This window comes from Hesperophylax consimilis, chromosome 3 (assembly GCF_061612785.1).
Source record: "Hesperophylax consimilis isolate HC1 chromosome 3, BYU_Hcon_1.0, whole genome shotgun sequence".
NCBI lineage: Eukaryota > Metazoa > Arthropoda > Insecta > Trichoptera > Limnephilidae > Hesperophylax > Hesperophylax consimilis.
The window spans coordinates 2,193,185-2,212,132 of record NC_142838.1 but is presented as its reverse complement, the minus strand read 5'-3'; the positions used below and the strand labels follow the sequence as shown (position 1 = coordinate 2,212,132).

The window sequence follows — 18,948 nt, the reverse complement described above, 5'->3', positions numbered from 1 at the left end:
ATATCAAGCTTGCTAATTTTTTTTTTCATGAGCCTTACCCTTAAAGTACGGAGGCCGTCGCTCGACCAACAAACTGATAATAAAACTAAATATACTTCACACGTAAGGAATTAATTTTACTTCCATTATTAATTATGCACAAACTATCATTGTTAGTCGTTGGAAAAAAAAACATATAATCGAATGATATTGTTTGTTATCAACAATGTTTTAAATATTTTAAAGATATATAATAGTACTGCTGATAAAATTATTAATTATAAAAAAACAAAAAAATTATTATAAGCAATAATTAGTCTCTTGAAATACAAATTGAAAATATCTCCCGAGTAAAAGCCGAAATAGCTCAGTGGTCTCAGAACACCTGACCGGACATCAGAAGGCGCGGGTTCAATTCACGTCGGCGGTATTTATTTTTACTTTAGAGATATTTTCAATTTGTATGGATATTTCAATATACTAATTATTGCTTATAATAATTTGTTATCCTTTGTGCTATGCATAAAATTGAAATTTGCAATTCGGATGAAATTTTGAATTTATCTGTGCCTTAATATTTCCCTTTTCGAATGAAACCATTCCATAAATCAATTAACGGCAAGAAAACTTGATTAATGTGTGAACCTCAAAGGAAACATTATTAGCGGCTTCTACATATATTCGTATTCGAGTGTGTTAACACCAGTATCAAGTACAAATTTCTTCTTGAAATTAATAATTTACGCTCAATTAGAATCTGTTGTCGTGAACCAACGACTGGCTTCAAAGGCTCAAAAAGAACTTCAACACTGTTTAGTAATAATAATAATAATAATTTAATATTGAATTTGCGAAGCGAGTTTGGGTAACCGGGAACCATTTATAGGATAACCAACCCCTCTGCAAGATGTCACCCCAAGTGGTTCGCTTCGTTCGGTGATTTTATTTATTTATTTATTGTAAGAAACAAACAGCAATTTTATACAGGATGAGTTATACAAGAGGTTAAATATGAGGTAAGCCAAAATAGTTTCTTATGCTAATGTTGGTTAATATGATATAATACAAAATTGTAATTGGTTATAACCATTAACTGAAAATGAAATTAACGAAAAAGAAAAAAAAAATCATATAAATATATTAGAAGGAAGAAGGAATAGGAAAGGGCAAGAGGCAGAGGAAGATGGGATGGGGACAGGAGATGCTCATGTTGTACCGTTTCTATAACTGTACATTAATTTAATTAACATTTGTGGTCGTTCGCTTGACTTCGTTTCGGTATTTCACAAGAGTATTATTAAGAATATCGATATTGTTAAATTGCGTGTTGTATTGCGCGCATATACGGGGGATCGATGAATTTTTTCTAAGGTTGGTTCTGCACGCGGGCAAATGAAAAAAATGGTTTTGTCTGGTTGGCCTTGTAGGTATGTGAATTCTTAAATAATTTACGAGTTCAGGAAAGTCCAGGCATTTAGGAGGGGTGTCTGAGTTCATTGAGTGAGATGTTTTTGGGAGAGGCTGGCTTGTGGAGGCCTTTTGATCTCTTCAACTGATCTCTCGACCCATCGCCTGGCGCCGCAGCGAGGAAAGATATATTCGTATGTCTGTTATTCCTGTATACCCTGATCCCTAGATTCCTATCTTACCCTCATACCTTTTATCTTCTCAGAACTTCCTCTCCTTCCTTTACTTAAAAAACCCTCCACTCACCATTCCAAAAGAACACATAGGCCCTTAGAGAAATTAATTTCCCTTTTTGTAGGGTTAATCAAAAAAATACCTGTGGCGTTGTGGAAAGATGAGTTCAATGACTCTGAGCTTGGCCATTTAGAAACAAACAGAAAATGGTATATTCGTACAAATGGACACAAGAAGTGAAATATACAATACTAATTACATAACTTAATTATTTGTAAATTTAAATTTTACTTTTGTTTTCGATAGTGAACGAATGCAAATCTTGGAGGTGAAAATAAACCAACTTCCCGACACCCGGTCGAGCTGACACTCGGCAGATAGACTCATTTTATCATCTTTTGATGTCAATCACGTATACATACATACGCGGACAAATCATTATTTTCTGACGTTATTACAACAGTTAATATACGAAACAAACGACGGTCCTACATGATCGGCATTTAGCAAGATAGAGCGGTTGACTCCGGTCCTCGTGATCGGCATCTAGCAACATAGCGCGGTTGACTCCGGTCCTCGTGATCGGCATCTAGCAACATAGCGCGGTTGACTCCGGTCCTCGTGATCGGCATCTAGCAAGATAGCGCGGTTGACTCCGGTCCTCGTGATCGGCATCTAGCAAGATAGCGCGGTTGACTCCGGTCCTCGTGATCGGCATCTAGCAAGATAGCGCGGTTGACTCCGGTCCTCGTGATCGGCATCTAGCAAGATAGAGCGGTTGACTCCGGTCCTCGTGATTGGCATCTAGCAACATAGCGCGGTTGACTCCGGTCCTCGTGATCGGCATCTAGCAAGATAGCGCGGTTGACTCCGGTCCTCGGGAAGGAAAGTTCAATCCTCAGTCAAAACAAATTTATTTAATTTTTTGTTAGTTTTAAAAGACATTTTAAAATAGATGTACCATAGTAAAAACAAATTCTTACGGGTAACGAAGTTCTTATGTTTTTTTTTAAACCACACACGAATAATTATTATATATGTAAATATGCATACACCTGCTTTATATGTCACGATTATTTTGTTATTAGTAAAATTGTATATAATTATTGATACTACTCATATAATTATGACGTATTAAAACATGTTATTTCTGCTTTTCATTATTCCTTTCCTTCTCATACGGATTGTGTGCGTATCTCCCGAAATTACAATTTAAATTCTTGTCGGACCTCCGCCAAGAATTGGAAACTCGGATAAAGGGAGGAGAAGTTGGGTTAACAATAAAATATATGAATAACAAGCCCACAATAATAAGGTCAACTTCAAAAAACTCAAACACATCATCGGATACGGCCAAAATATCCGAGGATGCCGTACCAAACTCATAGAGCTACAAACTACTCTTCCACTACTCCAACACATTGGAGTTTTTCTTCTTACCGAAACTTGGATTAATCCTGATATTCACACCGAGGAACTTGGATTTTCATCTTACAACACCTACCGCCTTGACAGAAATCCAGCCACTAGTAATAAAACCAGAGGAAGAGGAGTTCTTATATCCGTTACAAAATTACTGCCATCCACTCGATTAATTTGTAAACATCTGGACGGGGAACAGGTATTCGTTTTACTAAAAACTTAATCAGGCAAAATTCTACTGGGATGTGTCTACATTCCTCCTGGATCCAATATCACAGTCTACAGAAACCACATAGATGACCTCGAAACCTTTAAAAATAAATACCCTGATGCCAGAACAATTTTATTTGGTGACTATAATACCCCTTGCATTGATTGGATGAATAAGGAGTCTTATAACAACTTAAGCCTACCAGAAAATGCCCGCGAAATAATAGATATGACAAACTTACTCTCTCTACATCAAGTCAATATTGCTAAATCAGCTGACGAGCTTCTCCCCCTAGACTGCCACCACCCCGCCCTAAGCATAACCATCACTACTAATAACTCACCAGATGACACAACTGTTCTTCCTAACCTAACTTATAATTTCTCCATAGCTGACTATTCTAACATGAATCAATATCTTGCAAATGAAGACTGGTCATTTCTTCACCATAATAATACTATTAACTATAATCTTGAATTATTTTACAAAATTATTAATAAGGCCATTGAAAGCTTTGTACCACTTTCACACTTCAAGGAAGCGAAGTTCCCAAAATGGTTCAGTGGCGAGCTAATTAACCTAGTTATCTGTAAAAAAATTGCACACAAAAACTTTAAACAATCGAACTCTCTTAACGACTACAAGATATTTCACAACTATAGAACTCAATGTAAAAAACTATCAAGAAATTCATATTTCAATTATATAAATGGAATCGAAAACTCTATACCTTCTAATATACAAAACTTTTTCACTCACGTTAACTCTCTTAGAAAAAACAAACAAGGTATACCCCTTTCAATGCACTTCAAAGAAAAGAGTAGTACTGACATGAATGTAAAAGTTAACTATTTTGCTGATTATTTTAAAAACGTCTATGACGAAGATATCCCAGACAATTATATACCACCTTCGTCGCTTAGCGAGAGTATACATATCCCTGCCATACACATCAATTTAAACGAAGTTATAAGTAAAATCAAATCCCTAGACAAAAAAAAAAGGCTGGACCTGATAATGTACATCCCAATATCCTGATATATTGCATTACTTCACTGGCTGAGCCGATTTTTCTATTGTTTAATCAATCCCTTGACACAGGGTGCTTCCCTGATATTTGGAAACGTTGTTATCTAACTCCTATATGTAAAAAGGGTAATAATAGTGATGTTACTAACTATAGACCAATATGTAAGCTATCCGTAATTCCTAAACTTTTTGAAAAACTATTACTTGATAAAATTTCACCATGTATTAACCATCTCATTGTTCCGAATCGACACGGATTTTTGTCGGGTAGATCAACTCTGACAAATCTCTCGTTATATGAAAACTATATATCAAACGCATTAGCTAACAGAACTCAAGTAGATTCCATATATACGGACTTTATCAAGGCCTTTGACAAAGTATGCCATAAAATTCTCCTGATCAAACTACGTAAGCTCGGTATTGACGGAAAACTTTTAGAATGGTTTGCTAGCTATCTAACTGATAGAGTTTTACTTGTAAAAATCAATTTGTTCATTTCCAATCAATTTATAGCTACCAGTGGTGTACCACAGGGGTCTCATTTAGGCCCAATATTATTTTTACTGTTTATAAATGATATTGTAAATATATTTGATGAAGATATTAATGCATTACTTTTCGCAGATGATTTAAAAATATTTAAAATAATCAAAAGCGCTGAAGATTGTATCTGTCTACAAGATAATTTGAACAGGTTAATTAATTGGTGTTCTCTTAACAAACTTCATCTGAACATAAATAAGTGTTATTCAATAATATTTTACAGAATAAATCAACCAATTATTCATTCATATAAACTCAATAACTCAATCCTTACCTCTGTGGAAGATATTAATGACCTGGGGATAACTTTCGACTCTAAATTAAACTTTATATCGCATATAAATAATATTAATAATAAAGGAATGAAAATGCTAGGCTTCATTCTTCGAAATTCCAGAGGTTTCAAGAATATTTCAACACTAAAAATTTTGTATACATCCCTGGTTCGTAGTCAAGTCGAATATAACTCCTCGATCTGGTCCCCCCACTACAAATTACATTCAGATTCAATCGAAAAAATTCAACATAAATTCCTAAGACACATTAATTTTAAACTCGGTATTCCCATTGAAAATATAAACTATAATTACTTGATGAAAAATCTAAATTTATTAAAACTCTCAGATCGAAGAATTATATCCGACTTAATATTTATGTTCAAAATTGTAAATGGTAGTATAGACAGTCCTGATTTAATTAACCTCATTGAATTTCATATACCCACGAGAGCTACTCGTTCTAAAATTTTGTTTAAATGCAACAATATCAGGACTGAGTATTCCAAACACTCGCTTGTACCTAGGTTGCATGAAGTTAGTAATAGATACGCAGATGTGGCAGATCTATTTAACTGCACGCAAGGTAGGTACAAGAGGGCTATGCTATCAAATCTTTTCAATCAATATTAATTTAAATTAATTGTACCTTATTTGCACTATAGAAACTTATGTACTTGTATCTCTTGTTTACTTAATCTCTAATGTCATTTCACAATCAAATGCCACATATATTTGTAATTCTTTTTTTTTTTAAATATTTCTACGTTTTTAACTGTGACATGTTATCATTGTTTATGGTATATTTATACCGTTGATATTAAATAAATAAATTACCTTAATAATAATACTTTGAGTCCCCATCAAAACCCCTACAGACTATGTTTTTAATTCACTGCATGTTATGCTACTGAAATATGCATTTATGCATTCAAAAACCAGGATAATTTTGCAAACACAAAGTCGAGTTGATTCATAAGATCCTCATTACAACATACATTTCAAGAAATTTGCAATATTTCTCTTTAAAACAATTTAAAATCCCCCCTCTTGCAGTAAAACCATTAAAAAATAACCAACTTTAAAAGAAGTATTAAGATATGGATTATGGACACGGAAGGAAGAATATAGATAAAATGTTGCAACCTAACAAAGATTATCTTTATGTTATGTTTTCTTCTGTTTGTTTTACCAGCATAGTTTTTTCTTGTATAATGATATGTTTTTCTTCTATTATTTTGCTTTATTATGAACGTTTACAAAAATTACTTTAAAAAAAATTAACGTAGGTACTAAAAAAACTTGATCAAATTTATAATTAATAATTTACTCAAATGACTATGTCAATGTGACCTGAGAACGAGGTATTCCAGTAAGGTTACATTCTTTTCAACGAATGTAAAAAAAAATCAAATAAAAATTAGATACGCTTTAGGATTCACACTGGACTTTGGAAATAGAATTTTAATTAGGTTTGCCAAAATCAAAAAAAATTGATCTTGGGTTAAAAATAAACAAAGTTCTAAGTGCTTCAAATTATTTTTCTATTCCGAAATTAACAATTTTGTATTATGCATTCTCGTGACAGCTGTTTCGGCTTTGAGAGCAATTTTCAATTTGTTATGTGACTTAGTGACCGCTTATTTATTTTATAATTGGTTGATATTCAAAATTAGAAACGTTAAGCACATTGCAAATCTTAAAGCTAATGTGCTGTAAGTAAAGAGAAATGAAATATTTAACGTTTATTTCCTTTCAAATCTCTTAAAATACCATTCTTCCTATCTTGTACATCTATGATTGGAATTTTTGTATATCAAATGATTTTTTTTCAATGCAGTTATTTTGAGGCTGTATTAAAAAATAAAATCCTTGTAAATTTCGAATTGCACCAAATTTTGTTTTTTCATCTTTTGACTGATTTGTTATTCATTGAAAATATTGTTTGTCATTGAATGAAACTCAAATACGAAAAAAGGTTATTTATATTATAATTCAAAATGGGAGGAAAAAATACAAGGCGTAAATTGAAATAATATCCTTCGCTCGCTTCGACGCCGCATCGTCACCAGTCTTCCTACGTTCTCCCTCGCCTTCGCTTCGAGCGAAAATGGCGTGGATTTGACAGCTCCATGTAAATTTAAGATTGATTATATGGAAATGTTTAGAGATCCTAATGTACCCACCTTCTTTCCGTAGCCGCTGTAAAACGGAGTACGTTCGAAAAAATATAAACGGGCACCTTTTATTGCTCCTGTCAAATTTTACATCACCGGCGCGTGGTTATAGAACGTAATCCGGAATACTAATAATATTTTAAGCTGCGATAAACATATTTTTCGAATCGATCGATGATTACTTATCTTTGATGATTTTTTCACAATTTCATAACAAATATCGAAAATATATCTTACTTGTATGTTGCTCTAAGTACTTTTTATGATTATTGTTTGCAAATGTAAAAAAAATAAAGTTTTTAACGCATTGTTATTTTGACAACCGTCTTAAAATTAAATGTTAGCAGTTAACATTATTTGAGGAAAAAAAAATTATTTAAACTTTAATTATTGTTGACATTATACATATGATAATAACAATATTCCATAGAAAATGTTTTTATTTTTTTTTATTTTACGTTTATTCTGACAAAAGTGATGTTTATTGTTGTTCACTTGTAAATTAAGTACTATGAACTTATGTTATCAGTTTTATGCCATCTCTCTTTTCTTATATTTCATATACATTTAAATGCAACTTTATATCTACCACGTATTGTGTTCATTTTTTTAATTTTAGTTTTTTATTGGTTCTTGCCATCGATATATTTGGATGAGACATGTAACGAAAACAAAAGTTCTGCTTTTTTACCTCCAACTAACCTTCAACTAGAGGTCACCTGGAATGAGACAATCCAAAGTACTCATAAAAGAACCAGACCCTAGACGAACCAAGAAACTACTCGATATGGACAAACTCGCTGAGGGAACTGGTAGGACTGCTAACGGGACATTGTCATCTTAGGAGACACATGCAGATATTGGGAGTAGAAAACACCAATAGATGCAGGAAATGTAAAGAGGATGAAGAGACTCCAATTCACTTATGGTGCCAATGTCCTGCCCTGGTGGGAACTAGGCGCAGATACCTGGAGAGATATACAGTAGAACCAGAAGACATAGCCACATACCAAATGACAACCCTGGTGAACTTAAAAGAACTGGGTTGTTGAAAGGATTGCGGTAAAATGGGAGATAGCACAACGGGCCTATGACTTGTGCTCTCGGGAACTACGTGTAAACCGTCTCCGCTTTAAAAAAAACCTTCAAATAACCTCCAACACTCCCAACGTTCCAACTAAAACTGCCGAATACAGTCTACGCGCACCGTTTATCTAATAGTGGAACCAGTTTCCTCTATTACCCAGTAGCATCTCTAATTGAGGCTCTGTGGCGGTAGCTAACAAAATGTTGTTTTTGATGTTTACATAAAAAACTTTTGTTGTCTCTGTATCATGCAGTAAATATGAAACCATATCAGGGCGTTTATAATTAATAAATAAATATTGACCAATGTTTATTTGCATAATTCCATAATACACAAACCTATTTAATTCAAAGTAGCAGTTTTTTGTTTAAATTATAAAATTTTCTAAATGAAGCTTGTTATTTCTTCAATAGTAGCAAAATCACTGCGCAGAGTTATTTAATTAAGTAAATAACAAACCATTGGTTTTGAAACAAATTTTTAATTTTTATTAAATAGTGGCGTGAACAAAATTTGTTATTGTTTTTATTGAAGCTTATTATGTAGGTATATTTAAACCCAAACGAAAATTTTAAACATAAAAATCAGAAAGATAAAAAAAATTGTCATCATCATCATCACTTTTGGCTCTACAACCCCTGGTGGGTCTTGGCCTCCTCAAGAGTCTTCCTTCACTCATCTCGGTCCCGCGCCAGCTCTCTCCAGTTTCGAAGCTCCAAGGCAGACAAATCTTTGAGGACGTTGTCGCTCCATCTTAACCTTGGCCTTCCCAGGCTCCTTCTCCCTATAAGTCTTGAGCTCAGTAGGGACTTTGGTTCTTGATGCTCGGTCATTCTCTCCACATGACCTAGCCACCGAAGTCTTCCCGGTTTTATGAACTTTGTGACGTTTAGCTCCTTAAACAGAGTATAGAACTCATTGTTATAACGTCTGCGCCAAAATCCATTTTCTAGAACCGGTCCAAAGATGCGCCTCAAAATTTTCCTTTCAAAAACATCCAGTGCTCGCTCATTCTTCTTAGTTAGAGCCCACGTCTCAGCTGCGTACGTAAGCACTGGTCTAATAAGTGTTTTGTACACTAATAAATTGGTGGTTCTGGAAAGCAGTCTGGATTTTATTTGTTTTTGTAGGCGGAAATAGCAGCGGTTTGCATTCACGATGCGCTTCTGGATCTCCTCTGTAGTGTTGTTATTGTTTGTTATCAGGGAGCCCAGGTATGTGAATCTTGGTACCGTTTCAAAATTTTGGCTTCCACATACGAGAGATGGGGTTTGTTGGGTACATCCTACGGCAATGTATTTGGTCTTCTACTGGTTTACTACAAGACTCATATTTTTGGCAGAACTTTCAAGATTTATGAAGGCGTCTTGTAAATCACAAATTGTAATATTTTTAAATTTTACAATTTGCTCTTCAACAAAAATATTTTTTAACATTAGATTTGCCTTCAGTTTGCAGCGTGACGTGTCATTTTTTCAGTAAAAGACAATCAGTTTCCCGTATAATGGACCAAAGGGTCAAACAGGACGAATATAATGCTGCGTTGTCTGAATTACTTTCGGTTGACTCAATTTCCAAAGCTTTATCCAACAACTGTGTTCACCTTTAATATTCGCACCCACGGCTAATCCGCTGGGAGCCAGGAACAATAGAAATTATTCGAACAGATATCTAGATACCTACTGCTAACTGTTTGTGACTGACTAAAGGCTCCAGCTATAATATTACCACAAATAATCAAAATATTTTCGTTTTCAAAACAAAAAAACGTTTTGTAGCTAGAGACCCCGACTAGATATTTCATTGATACTAACGCCATTTATTGAGAAATTTCAATATAATTTTATTTCATGGTATTGAAAAGAGGAGAAGCTAAACAATAAAAACCATTATTAACATTAGACAAGGTATCCGGAAACTAGCGTAAAACTAGTGCATCTGCATCATATTAGTATAACTTTTGTTGATTTGAGGTTATGTTTTCAAGTTCAATGTTTGAATATTTTCGGGATTAATATCAGCTGATCCATGTTTTTTTACAGAAAAAAGGTAAAAAAATTTAAAAATATATTTTTTGGATTCTCTAGTATTTTTTTACATTTCCATACAGTAAGCAGTAAGCCCCGAGGAAAATGACTTCTCTCAGGGCCTGTATCATTTTAAAGGTTGCTGCGTGGAGGGTCTTTTCAAGGAACGGAGGGAGAGGAAGTTCTGAGAAGGAAAAAAGTATGAGAGTAGGAAACTGGGGGTCAGTGCGTCCAGGAGTGACGAACGTGTAAGTCCATCCATTCAACTGTGGTGCAAGGCGATGGGTAAAGAGAGTCCGGCCGATGAGGTCAAAAGGCCTCCCTCAAACGGTGTCTCTCGATCCGGCCCGCCATGAGGTACCTTACTTCGGATAAAATAGTTCAAACAGTTTTTTAAAACAGAAATTCTTTCTTGAACATATTATAGAATCAATTTCATTAGCTTATGCTTGGCCTAGGAGTCAACACATATCAGTTTTACTTCAAATCGGAACAAAGCGCACTTCTAGGAGTTAAATTTTCAGTGTATAAAACGTGATTTTATATCCAAATTAATAGGCGAGCCAATCAGGGAAAGGTGAACAAACCGAAATGTGCAGAGCGCGGTCCTACTTTCGATGATTTGTCAATAAATAAATATGACAGTATACAAGCAACTCGCATTGTAATATCACTATTCGGTATTCGAAAATAAAATCTGCTTACGAATTACTAGTTCTTTTAACGAAGGCGCGTGAATTGCTGGCTGGGTAAACAACATAACTGCATAATATCGCAAATCGTGTAAACAAAAGTTCGGGTACATTTCCAAAATTTTATATTTTTTTACACTATTTAATTAGACACTTTCAAAGAGGTGTTATAATTTAGCCACCACACTGAATTTTAACGTCGTTATACTTACTCTCTTATTAATAAATTATGCATTTAACAGATATAGGCCTGTTCGGAAGCAATCTTACGAACAGGCCTTCCATTGATATGCTTGGTGTAACTATAAGTGACCAGCTCAGGTACGGGGGCTCCATCGAAGCCAGAGTAAAGTTGGCCTCTCAGAAGCTGGGCGTACTGAACAGGGCCCGCAGATACTTTAATAGTACACAACTGCTGACCCTGTACAAATCGCAAGTGCGCCCTACTGTCGAATTTGGCAGCCATCTCTGGTCCGAAGCCCCAAAATACCTGAAAAAAACCCTTGACTCTGTGCAGAAACGGGCGGTCCGTTTGATAGATTCCCCAATCTTAACAAATGTACTGTAATCTTTAGAGCACAGGCGTCAGGTAGGTATGCTGTCCTTGTTCTATCGGTATAACAATGGAAGATGCTCTGAGGAACTAACGTCATTGATCCCTTCGGCACCGGTGCGTAGTCGGGATACACGCCAAACGCGCGCCCAACATTTGTACACCGTTGACATTTGTCACATGAGAACGGGTCGCTTCTACGATTCGTTCTTATGTTCAACGGCTCGGCTGTGGAACGAACTGCCGGCCTCTGTGTTTCCTCTCTCCTACAACATGGGACTCTTCAAGACCCATGTTCACTCCTTCCTCTCCACTAAAAGACCCTCTACACAGTATCCCCAAAGATGTCATAGGCCCTGAGGGAAATTATTTTCTTCAGGGCCTCCTGTGTGGAGTTAATATTAAAAAAATATATATATGTTACAACGGAGTTCTCAGTGGCAGCACCTTAAACTAACATGCCTTAATGATAAAATTAATAATTTAACCTGGTTTGGTTTGCTTACAAATCAGTTGCATATAACATCTTGCACGTTAGAGAGCTAAATTAGTTAATATTAAAATCTGCTAACATTATTCAAAATTCAAACAATACATTATTGTCTTGAATAATAGCTTCATTGAACCCAGTCATTGTTATATTGCTGGTATAGGTTCAGCAAAACATAGTCAAAGTCAGTGAGGCAAATCAAAGAAAACGTAGAATTGTTACAACTATGTGGAGATGTTGCAGTGGTAATGAAACTGCCTTTTGCCTAGTGCCTGAAAAGTGATGGGTGGTTTTGTAATTTTGGAGTTGGCGCAACTGTTGGAGGGATCAGGCGCATTCGGTCAAAAGCCACGAGCTAATGCTGTTTCCTATGTTTGGGCACTATAAGTTTCGACAAGTACCCGCCGGCGGAGAGGGGCGGGGGAGATTTGCGCCGGCGATTGGTCACGTGACCGTCCCTTATTTACATTTCCGTGTCAAGCGCCCCCTGTGGCCGCTGGGAAAACTGCGGCCGCCTGACAACGGGCACTATTTGTACTTACTTTTAAAATACATACAACAAGTACAAGTACACATATTTGACTTGATTTCTTAGCACTTGCTGTTCTTTTAAAATATATTAATTTTTATTTTTGTTTACTGTTTAATAAATTATTGTACCTCCGCCATAAAACACGAAGTCCATCGACATTATAAAATTATTGGAAAATCCAAGATACCATGCCGAATTGAAGCTTCAACTGTTTTTCTTAAACTAATAAAAAGTCGTGCTAACACATTCGCATGCTTTTGTCCTTAAAATTGAGCGGAGATTGAATTTTTACAAGATTAATTGAATCAGTTAAAATGCATGAACTTCGGCACAATTAAAGCAAAGTGAATACGACGTTCGTGGCTCAGCGATAAGCTACGTGGTATTGAGTTTAGAGGTTTTGAACTTCTTAAGTGCGAATTACTGGAATCAGTATCGGCCAGCTGATAGATCACTGTCCAGAAACAAAAAATCGCTTGAAATAGATTTTTTTATTTTATGTGACCAGATCTGAAGGGCCAGGTACTTTAAAGCCTTCATCTTCTCATCCAATTCTCGTTGCCTTTCTCACTTTTTTTCAAAAACACTACTAAATTCTCTGCACACAAATCAACTGGCACTACGGTCTGATTTCAAAATAACATAGTTTTCTTACTACTGCACAAGTCACAACTGTTCGTAGCCTAGTTTGGGGCTAGTAAGGAAATTGAGTAAAACATATTTAGACTTGTGAAAAATATATTCATGTAGATCAAAAAACACGGATTCTGAATATATGTACTTATGTTTTTACTCACAGAATTAATAAATCGTTCAAAAATAATTCAAAAGCTTTACTGTGTATACATTCTATGATTGGTCGAACGAAATCTGATGTAAAATTTAATCCATTTTAAGTTTGACCAACGTAATAATTAAACATCTCTTTCTCTTACTTGTGAACTTTGATAATGAGAGGGAGAGGTCGCTATACAATTTTGTATTGTGTTGTTAGGTATGTTTTTGAGATTCTCTTTTTAGTTTTATTGATTATTTTAACTTACAACGTAGTATCTCCTGACATTTAAGAAGTTATTGTTAAATTCAAAGCGGTAAAATTGATGCTATTTCATAATATAATGCATTTAAAACAAATAGCGCGACTGTGACTAAAATCACCTAAACACATGCCAATTTAATGTTTTTTGTAAAAATGAGTAAATTGGAACTCATTTCAAAATAACGTAAAAGCAATGACAATAACCCCACTGGCGAGAACCCGCTGTATTGCCGCGGTGTGAGCTCCGTAGGCACATCAGTCTACAGATACCGTGTAGACTTCAGTGAACGGGCTTTATCATGTTTTGGGCGAGAATAATAAATATAACTAACGTTAACGTTTAATTTCAGTATAAAACTTTGACATTAAAAAATACACTTAATTTGGTTAGACGGTAAATATTGATAAAAAATGTACCGGAATTCCTTACTAAAGAATAAAATACCTCCATACAAAATGCACTAACTACGGGACGTTCTGCGCACGGTTGAGGTCACGCACCCTTCAGCTTCTTACCGCTGAGATTGCGATCATTTTGGCGGGCTTAAAAATTTTCGAAATTGGGGAATTCATTTAACCATGAAAACGAACTTTCAATAAAATGCCAGTATATAAATTTGAATGTGAATTTGATATTTTTTTAAAAATGGAAACAAATTCCTTATTGTACAACTGAAGAAAGTAGAAAGGGAAAAATGAGACTAGAAGATGGGAAGTTAGGCCTTTCGGGAACTTCGAATCTCCGATGAGAGAAAAATTGGCTAAACAAATCAATATAATTTGTAAACGAAGTTATACTGCAATTTTGTAATAAAACATATAATTTACCGCATAAGTCATGCAATCAAGGCTTGGAAAAGTTTTTTTGTGGACACGGCCTGTTGTTTGCGATTTCTTTTCCAGCCTCGTTATCTACGAAAAAAACTTTATTCACAGTGTCAAACAACTGTTGAAATCTCAAAACTTTTCTGAAAATGTGTACCTAAGTGGATAAAGAAAAACCTTTTCCCTGTTACATAAAACCCTTAACTATAATTTCATTAGAGCTTACAAAGTTGGTCCTTTATTTATTTGTATAATTAATTTCAGTTTTTATGTTTATTTTCATGTTACGCTATATTTTGTTCATGTAAAATTGTACAATCAATTATTATCATATCTAACAGGGTAAACTGGTTTAATTTCAGATATGAACTTCAAACCCACGGCCGTTCCTGAGGGTAAGATTCCCGCTCTATTAAATTACGTAGTTACAAAGTAGACCCATTCTCCACCTTAATTGTTATTATACCCAAGAAATGGTTATCTTTGAAGACAGTCTCTAAATAAATGTTTGAAATGCAATTAGTCTCAATTTCCCTAAGGACCTCACAACAAACCTTTTCAGGCAATAATTACAGATTATTATTTAACAACCTAAGGAAAACCTTCTAATGGCATTGTTAAAATAAATTAAAAAATCTCTATCAAAAATTTTATTATTTTTTTTAATAAATATCACACAATATAACGGATCCCAGATACCCAAACCAACGGATTAATATATTTATGGTCTTACTAATAAAAAATCACTCCACAACCGTTAAACGGTGTTTTTGTTACACATTTTACGAAGAGTGTACAATTTCAATTTCGAATTATTACTACTAAAAAAATTCTCACAACAACCATTTTGTGCAGACTTATGTGCGCTTCTTCTACGTATGCTATTGTTCGCACGCAGATAAACAACTTTCTTACTTTTTATTTGCCGTTTCAATTATTAAGGTTTTCACATTCACGGTCTTTTATCAATTGAATAAAATTTTTACCCCTTTTTTAGTAAGGCCGTTATTATTTAAAAACTCTCTGGGTCTTACTAATAAACGTGTTTAAAATTTTACACAACTGATAAACAACCATTAATGATAAGTAAATGATGGTTTATTTGTTGTATAAAAATTAAAGCATGTTTAATAGGAAGGAGGAAAGTATTTGTATATGTTTTTAAGAGTAGTTCTGCTTCTAAAACTATATTTTGGATGTTTTATTTTGAACACTGAAGACTGATTTCAATACAAAGTATTCATTTAATATACAAATACTAGCTTTTTGGGAAGATAAAATAAATGAAAATGAATTAGATTATTGAAATTTAATATTTATAAATATACTATGGGCCCGAGCAGACGTTTTTCTGTCACAGACTGCCTTCTATATAGACCCCATTTTATTGTGACATACATAGAATATATGGGCAAGTCACATCCATCGTAGATGTTGTTTCGACGTTTCATTTCAGCAGATTGTGATTATTGTTCAGTGCTCTTAAAACTGCCTTGAATTATATGTCTTTCTCAGTGATACAGATTGCCGTACAAATACGATCCATAGAAAACACTTTAGATGTATGTATAAGTATTATTGACTACCATAATACGGACATGTGTCTAGTGTGGTAGTCGAAAACCATGTAAAAAAACTGTATAAAAATATATTTTACGAATAAAAGAAAGTAAAAAAAATAAATATGTTTCACATTCAAGTGAAATAAATAAAATGAAAATTCTTAATTGATAATGGATAAATTAAATGTTATAAATGAGGTAAATAAAGATTGAATCTTAAGTCTAAACAGTACTGTTGTTTTAAATAATGGCAATGAATTTTGGGCGATTTAGTAATTTTTTTTTGGTCATTCCGTTTTTGGCAATATGAATAGATAAAGCTTAAACCACTTAAACATGAATTGCGACCATTTTTTCTATTAAAAATTCTTTAAATCGTATTGGAGGGGGAGAGATGCAGAGATGTATTAATTTTATATATAAATTTTGTAAAATTATTTTGTGGTTGCAAGTATTTTTGGATTATAAAGCTAAAACAAAACAAAAGCGTTGAAAAAAATAAAAAAATATATAAATAAGATCTCAACAACAGTGCCACATATCTGGTCCTACCATACACATTCACAAAGTATCATTGAAATCGGCTGGGCGGTTTTAAAGATACACATATTACAAAGGTCTTTATGTTATTACGATAGTTTGAATATATATTAAAATAAGATTTTTAATTAAAAATCTCATTGGTTAAAATTTTATTTGAATTGGGTACTATACTCAACTTTATTAAATCAATATGATGTTTACAAAAGACCTGAACACGTTTATACGGGTTTAAAGGCAAAACACTTTCAGATACAAAACTAATTTTGAAGTAACAAATGATAGACCATTACGGAAGGGCAAAAATTCAATATTTTTTGCGTAAAAATGTCTCACTTTACAAAACGTTACGGTGTTCAATATTATGCAGGATTGGAGATACCAGTGCGCTGTTGGGCAAAATCGAGTTTGTTTTAAATTTGCCCCGAAAGCTTAAAAAAAGGGTCGGCTTAGATGATAAAAGTAAAGTTGCGCCCACAACATTACTGCGGGGGTGTTATTGCTTCTCCCCATCGCGCTTTCCCCTCTCCTGTCTTTTGTACCCCTGGTCGCTGGTCGGTTCACTCTCTTAAACCCATCAGTAAATCTTTTCAGCTTCCCGGGAACACTCGTAAGGATAAATGTCCATTTTATGATACTTGGCGTATTTGAAGTGTGCCTAAGGTATTGTTTCAGAAACCGTTCATAAGACCGCGGCGTCCGAATTATTTCAGATTTGTTGGGAAAATAATCCTACGCAAATAAATCAAGAAAAAAACATATTCAATATACTGTGTAATTTATTTATTTAATATCAACGGTATAAATATACAACAAATTATAAACAATGGCATAAAAAAGTATAAAATTAACAGAACTCAGTAAGAGATAGGTACATGTACATGCAAAACTTATAAGTAGACTTGGGTGAGATTAGTATTGGTTGAAAAGATATTATAGTATAGCCTTCTTGTACCTACATTCCGTGTAATTAAATAGATCCGCTACATCTGCAAATACATCAATAATTTCATGTAATCTTGGTACGAGCGATTATTTGCAATGCTCATTCTCGGTACTTTTTCATTTAAACATGATTTTGGAACGAGTCGCTTTCGTAGGTATATAAAGTTAAATGAGGTCAAGTAATTCTGGGCTATCTATATACTATTTACAATTTTGAACTTACTAACTAACTAACTAACCATCACGCCGTTTCTCCGCAGGGGTAGGCAGAGAGGATAGACCGTTTTGGCACACACTCCTTGCCTCATTCGCATTTATACATCGTCTCATACATACTCTTCTATTATTCTGACTCTTGACATGGCCCGACTCAATTATCTGATTCACTTGGTCATGCCATGTCTTCCTTGGCGTCCCCGACTTCTGCTACCATTGACATTTGCATCGTATATTCTCCTTACACTCCTTTCTTCGCTCATTTGCTCTACATGCCCAAACCATCTAAGCGTCCCATTCTTGATCTTACTCATTAAACTTACATCAGCCTTGCACTTTTTGCGGATCTCCACATTTCTCACACGATCATACATGGTTTTACCACACATACGTCTTAGGGATCTCATTTCTACAGCATTCAGTCTACTTTCTCTGCCAGATCCATGCCTCACTTCCGTACATCAGGGTAGGTATCAGCACTCCATTGTGGACTGCTAGCTTCGATTCTTTGGACAATTTTTTGTTAGCGCCAACTGCGTTCAGTTCAGTCCTCCATTAATGGAGAAACATTAATATTAAGTTTGGTAATATAATCCTTCGATCTGAGAGTTTTAATAAATTTAATTAATTCATCAAATTATTATAGTTTATGCTTCCAATACCCAACTTAAAATGAATGTGGCTTAGAAATATATGTTGATTTTTTTTCAATTGAATGACCATATCGAATAGTTATGTTTGACTTGACTTCGAACTAAACAAATGTACAAAACTTTCAAGGTTGAAATATTCCTAAAACCTCGAATTTTGAAGGATGAAACCAAGCATTTTCATTCCCATATCAATTGCGTTTAAATGGGATGTAAAGTAAAATTAAAATGTATGCCCTGGTCATTAATTTCATTTACAGACGTGAGAGTTGAGTGATTGAGTTAATATGGATAAATACTTAAATAATTTTTTATTTTTGGAATAACTTAAAGAGTAAAACCTCAAATTGTAATATTTAATTATCGATGACCATATTAGCGATTCCTAAACGAAAATCTGAAATACATAATATAACATCATACATAAAAATATTTGCCAATAAAAATGTGCGGTGAGAAAAATGAAGACAATGTTGGTAGTTCTCATTCGAAGTCTGATACCGTTAAATA

At 34.3% G+C, this 18,948-nt stretch overlaps 1 protein-coding gene across 2 annotated transcripts in view; it reads left to right on the top strand.

The window, feature by feature from the left end:
• LOC149424825 (agrin-like) overlaps positions 1-18,948 on the top strand; it is a 236,183-nt gene that overhangs the window by 21,609 nt on the left and 195,626 nt on the right. For both annotated transcript variants that reach the window (XM_089650820.1, XM_089650819.1), the window contains exon 3: positions 14,888-14,920. In XM_089650820.1, the coding sequence (XP_089506946.1) occupies positions 14,888-14,920 (33 nt within the window). The remainder of the gene's footprint in view (positions 1-14,887; positions 14,921-18,948) is intronic.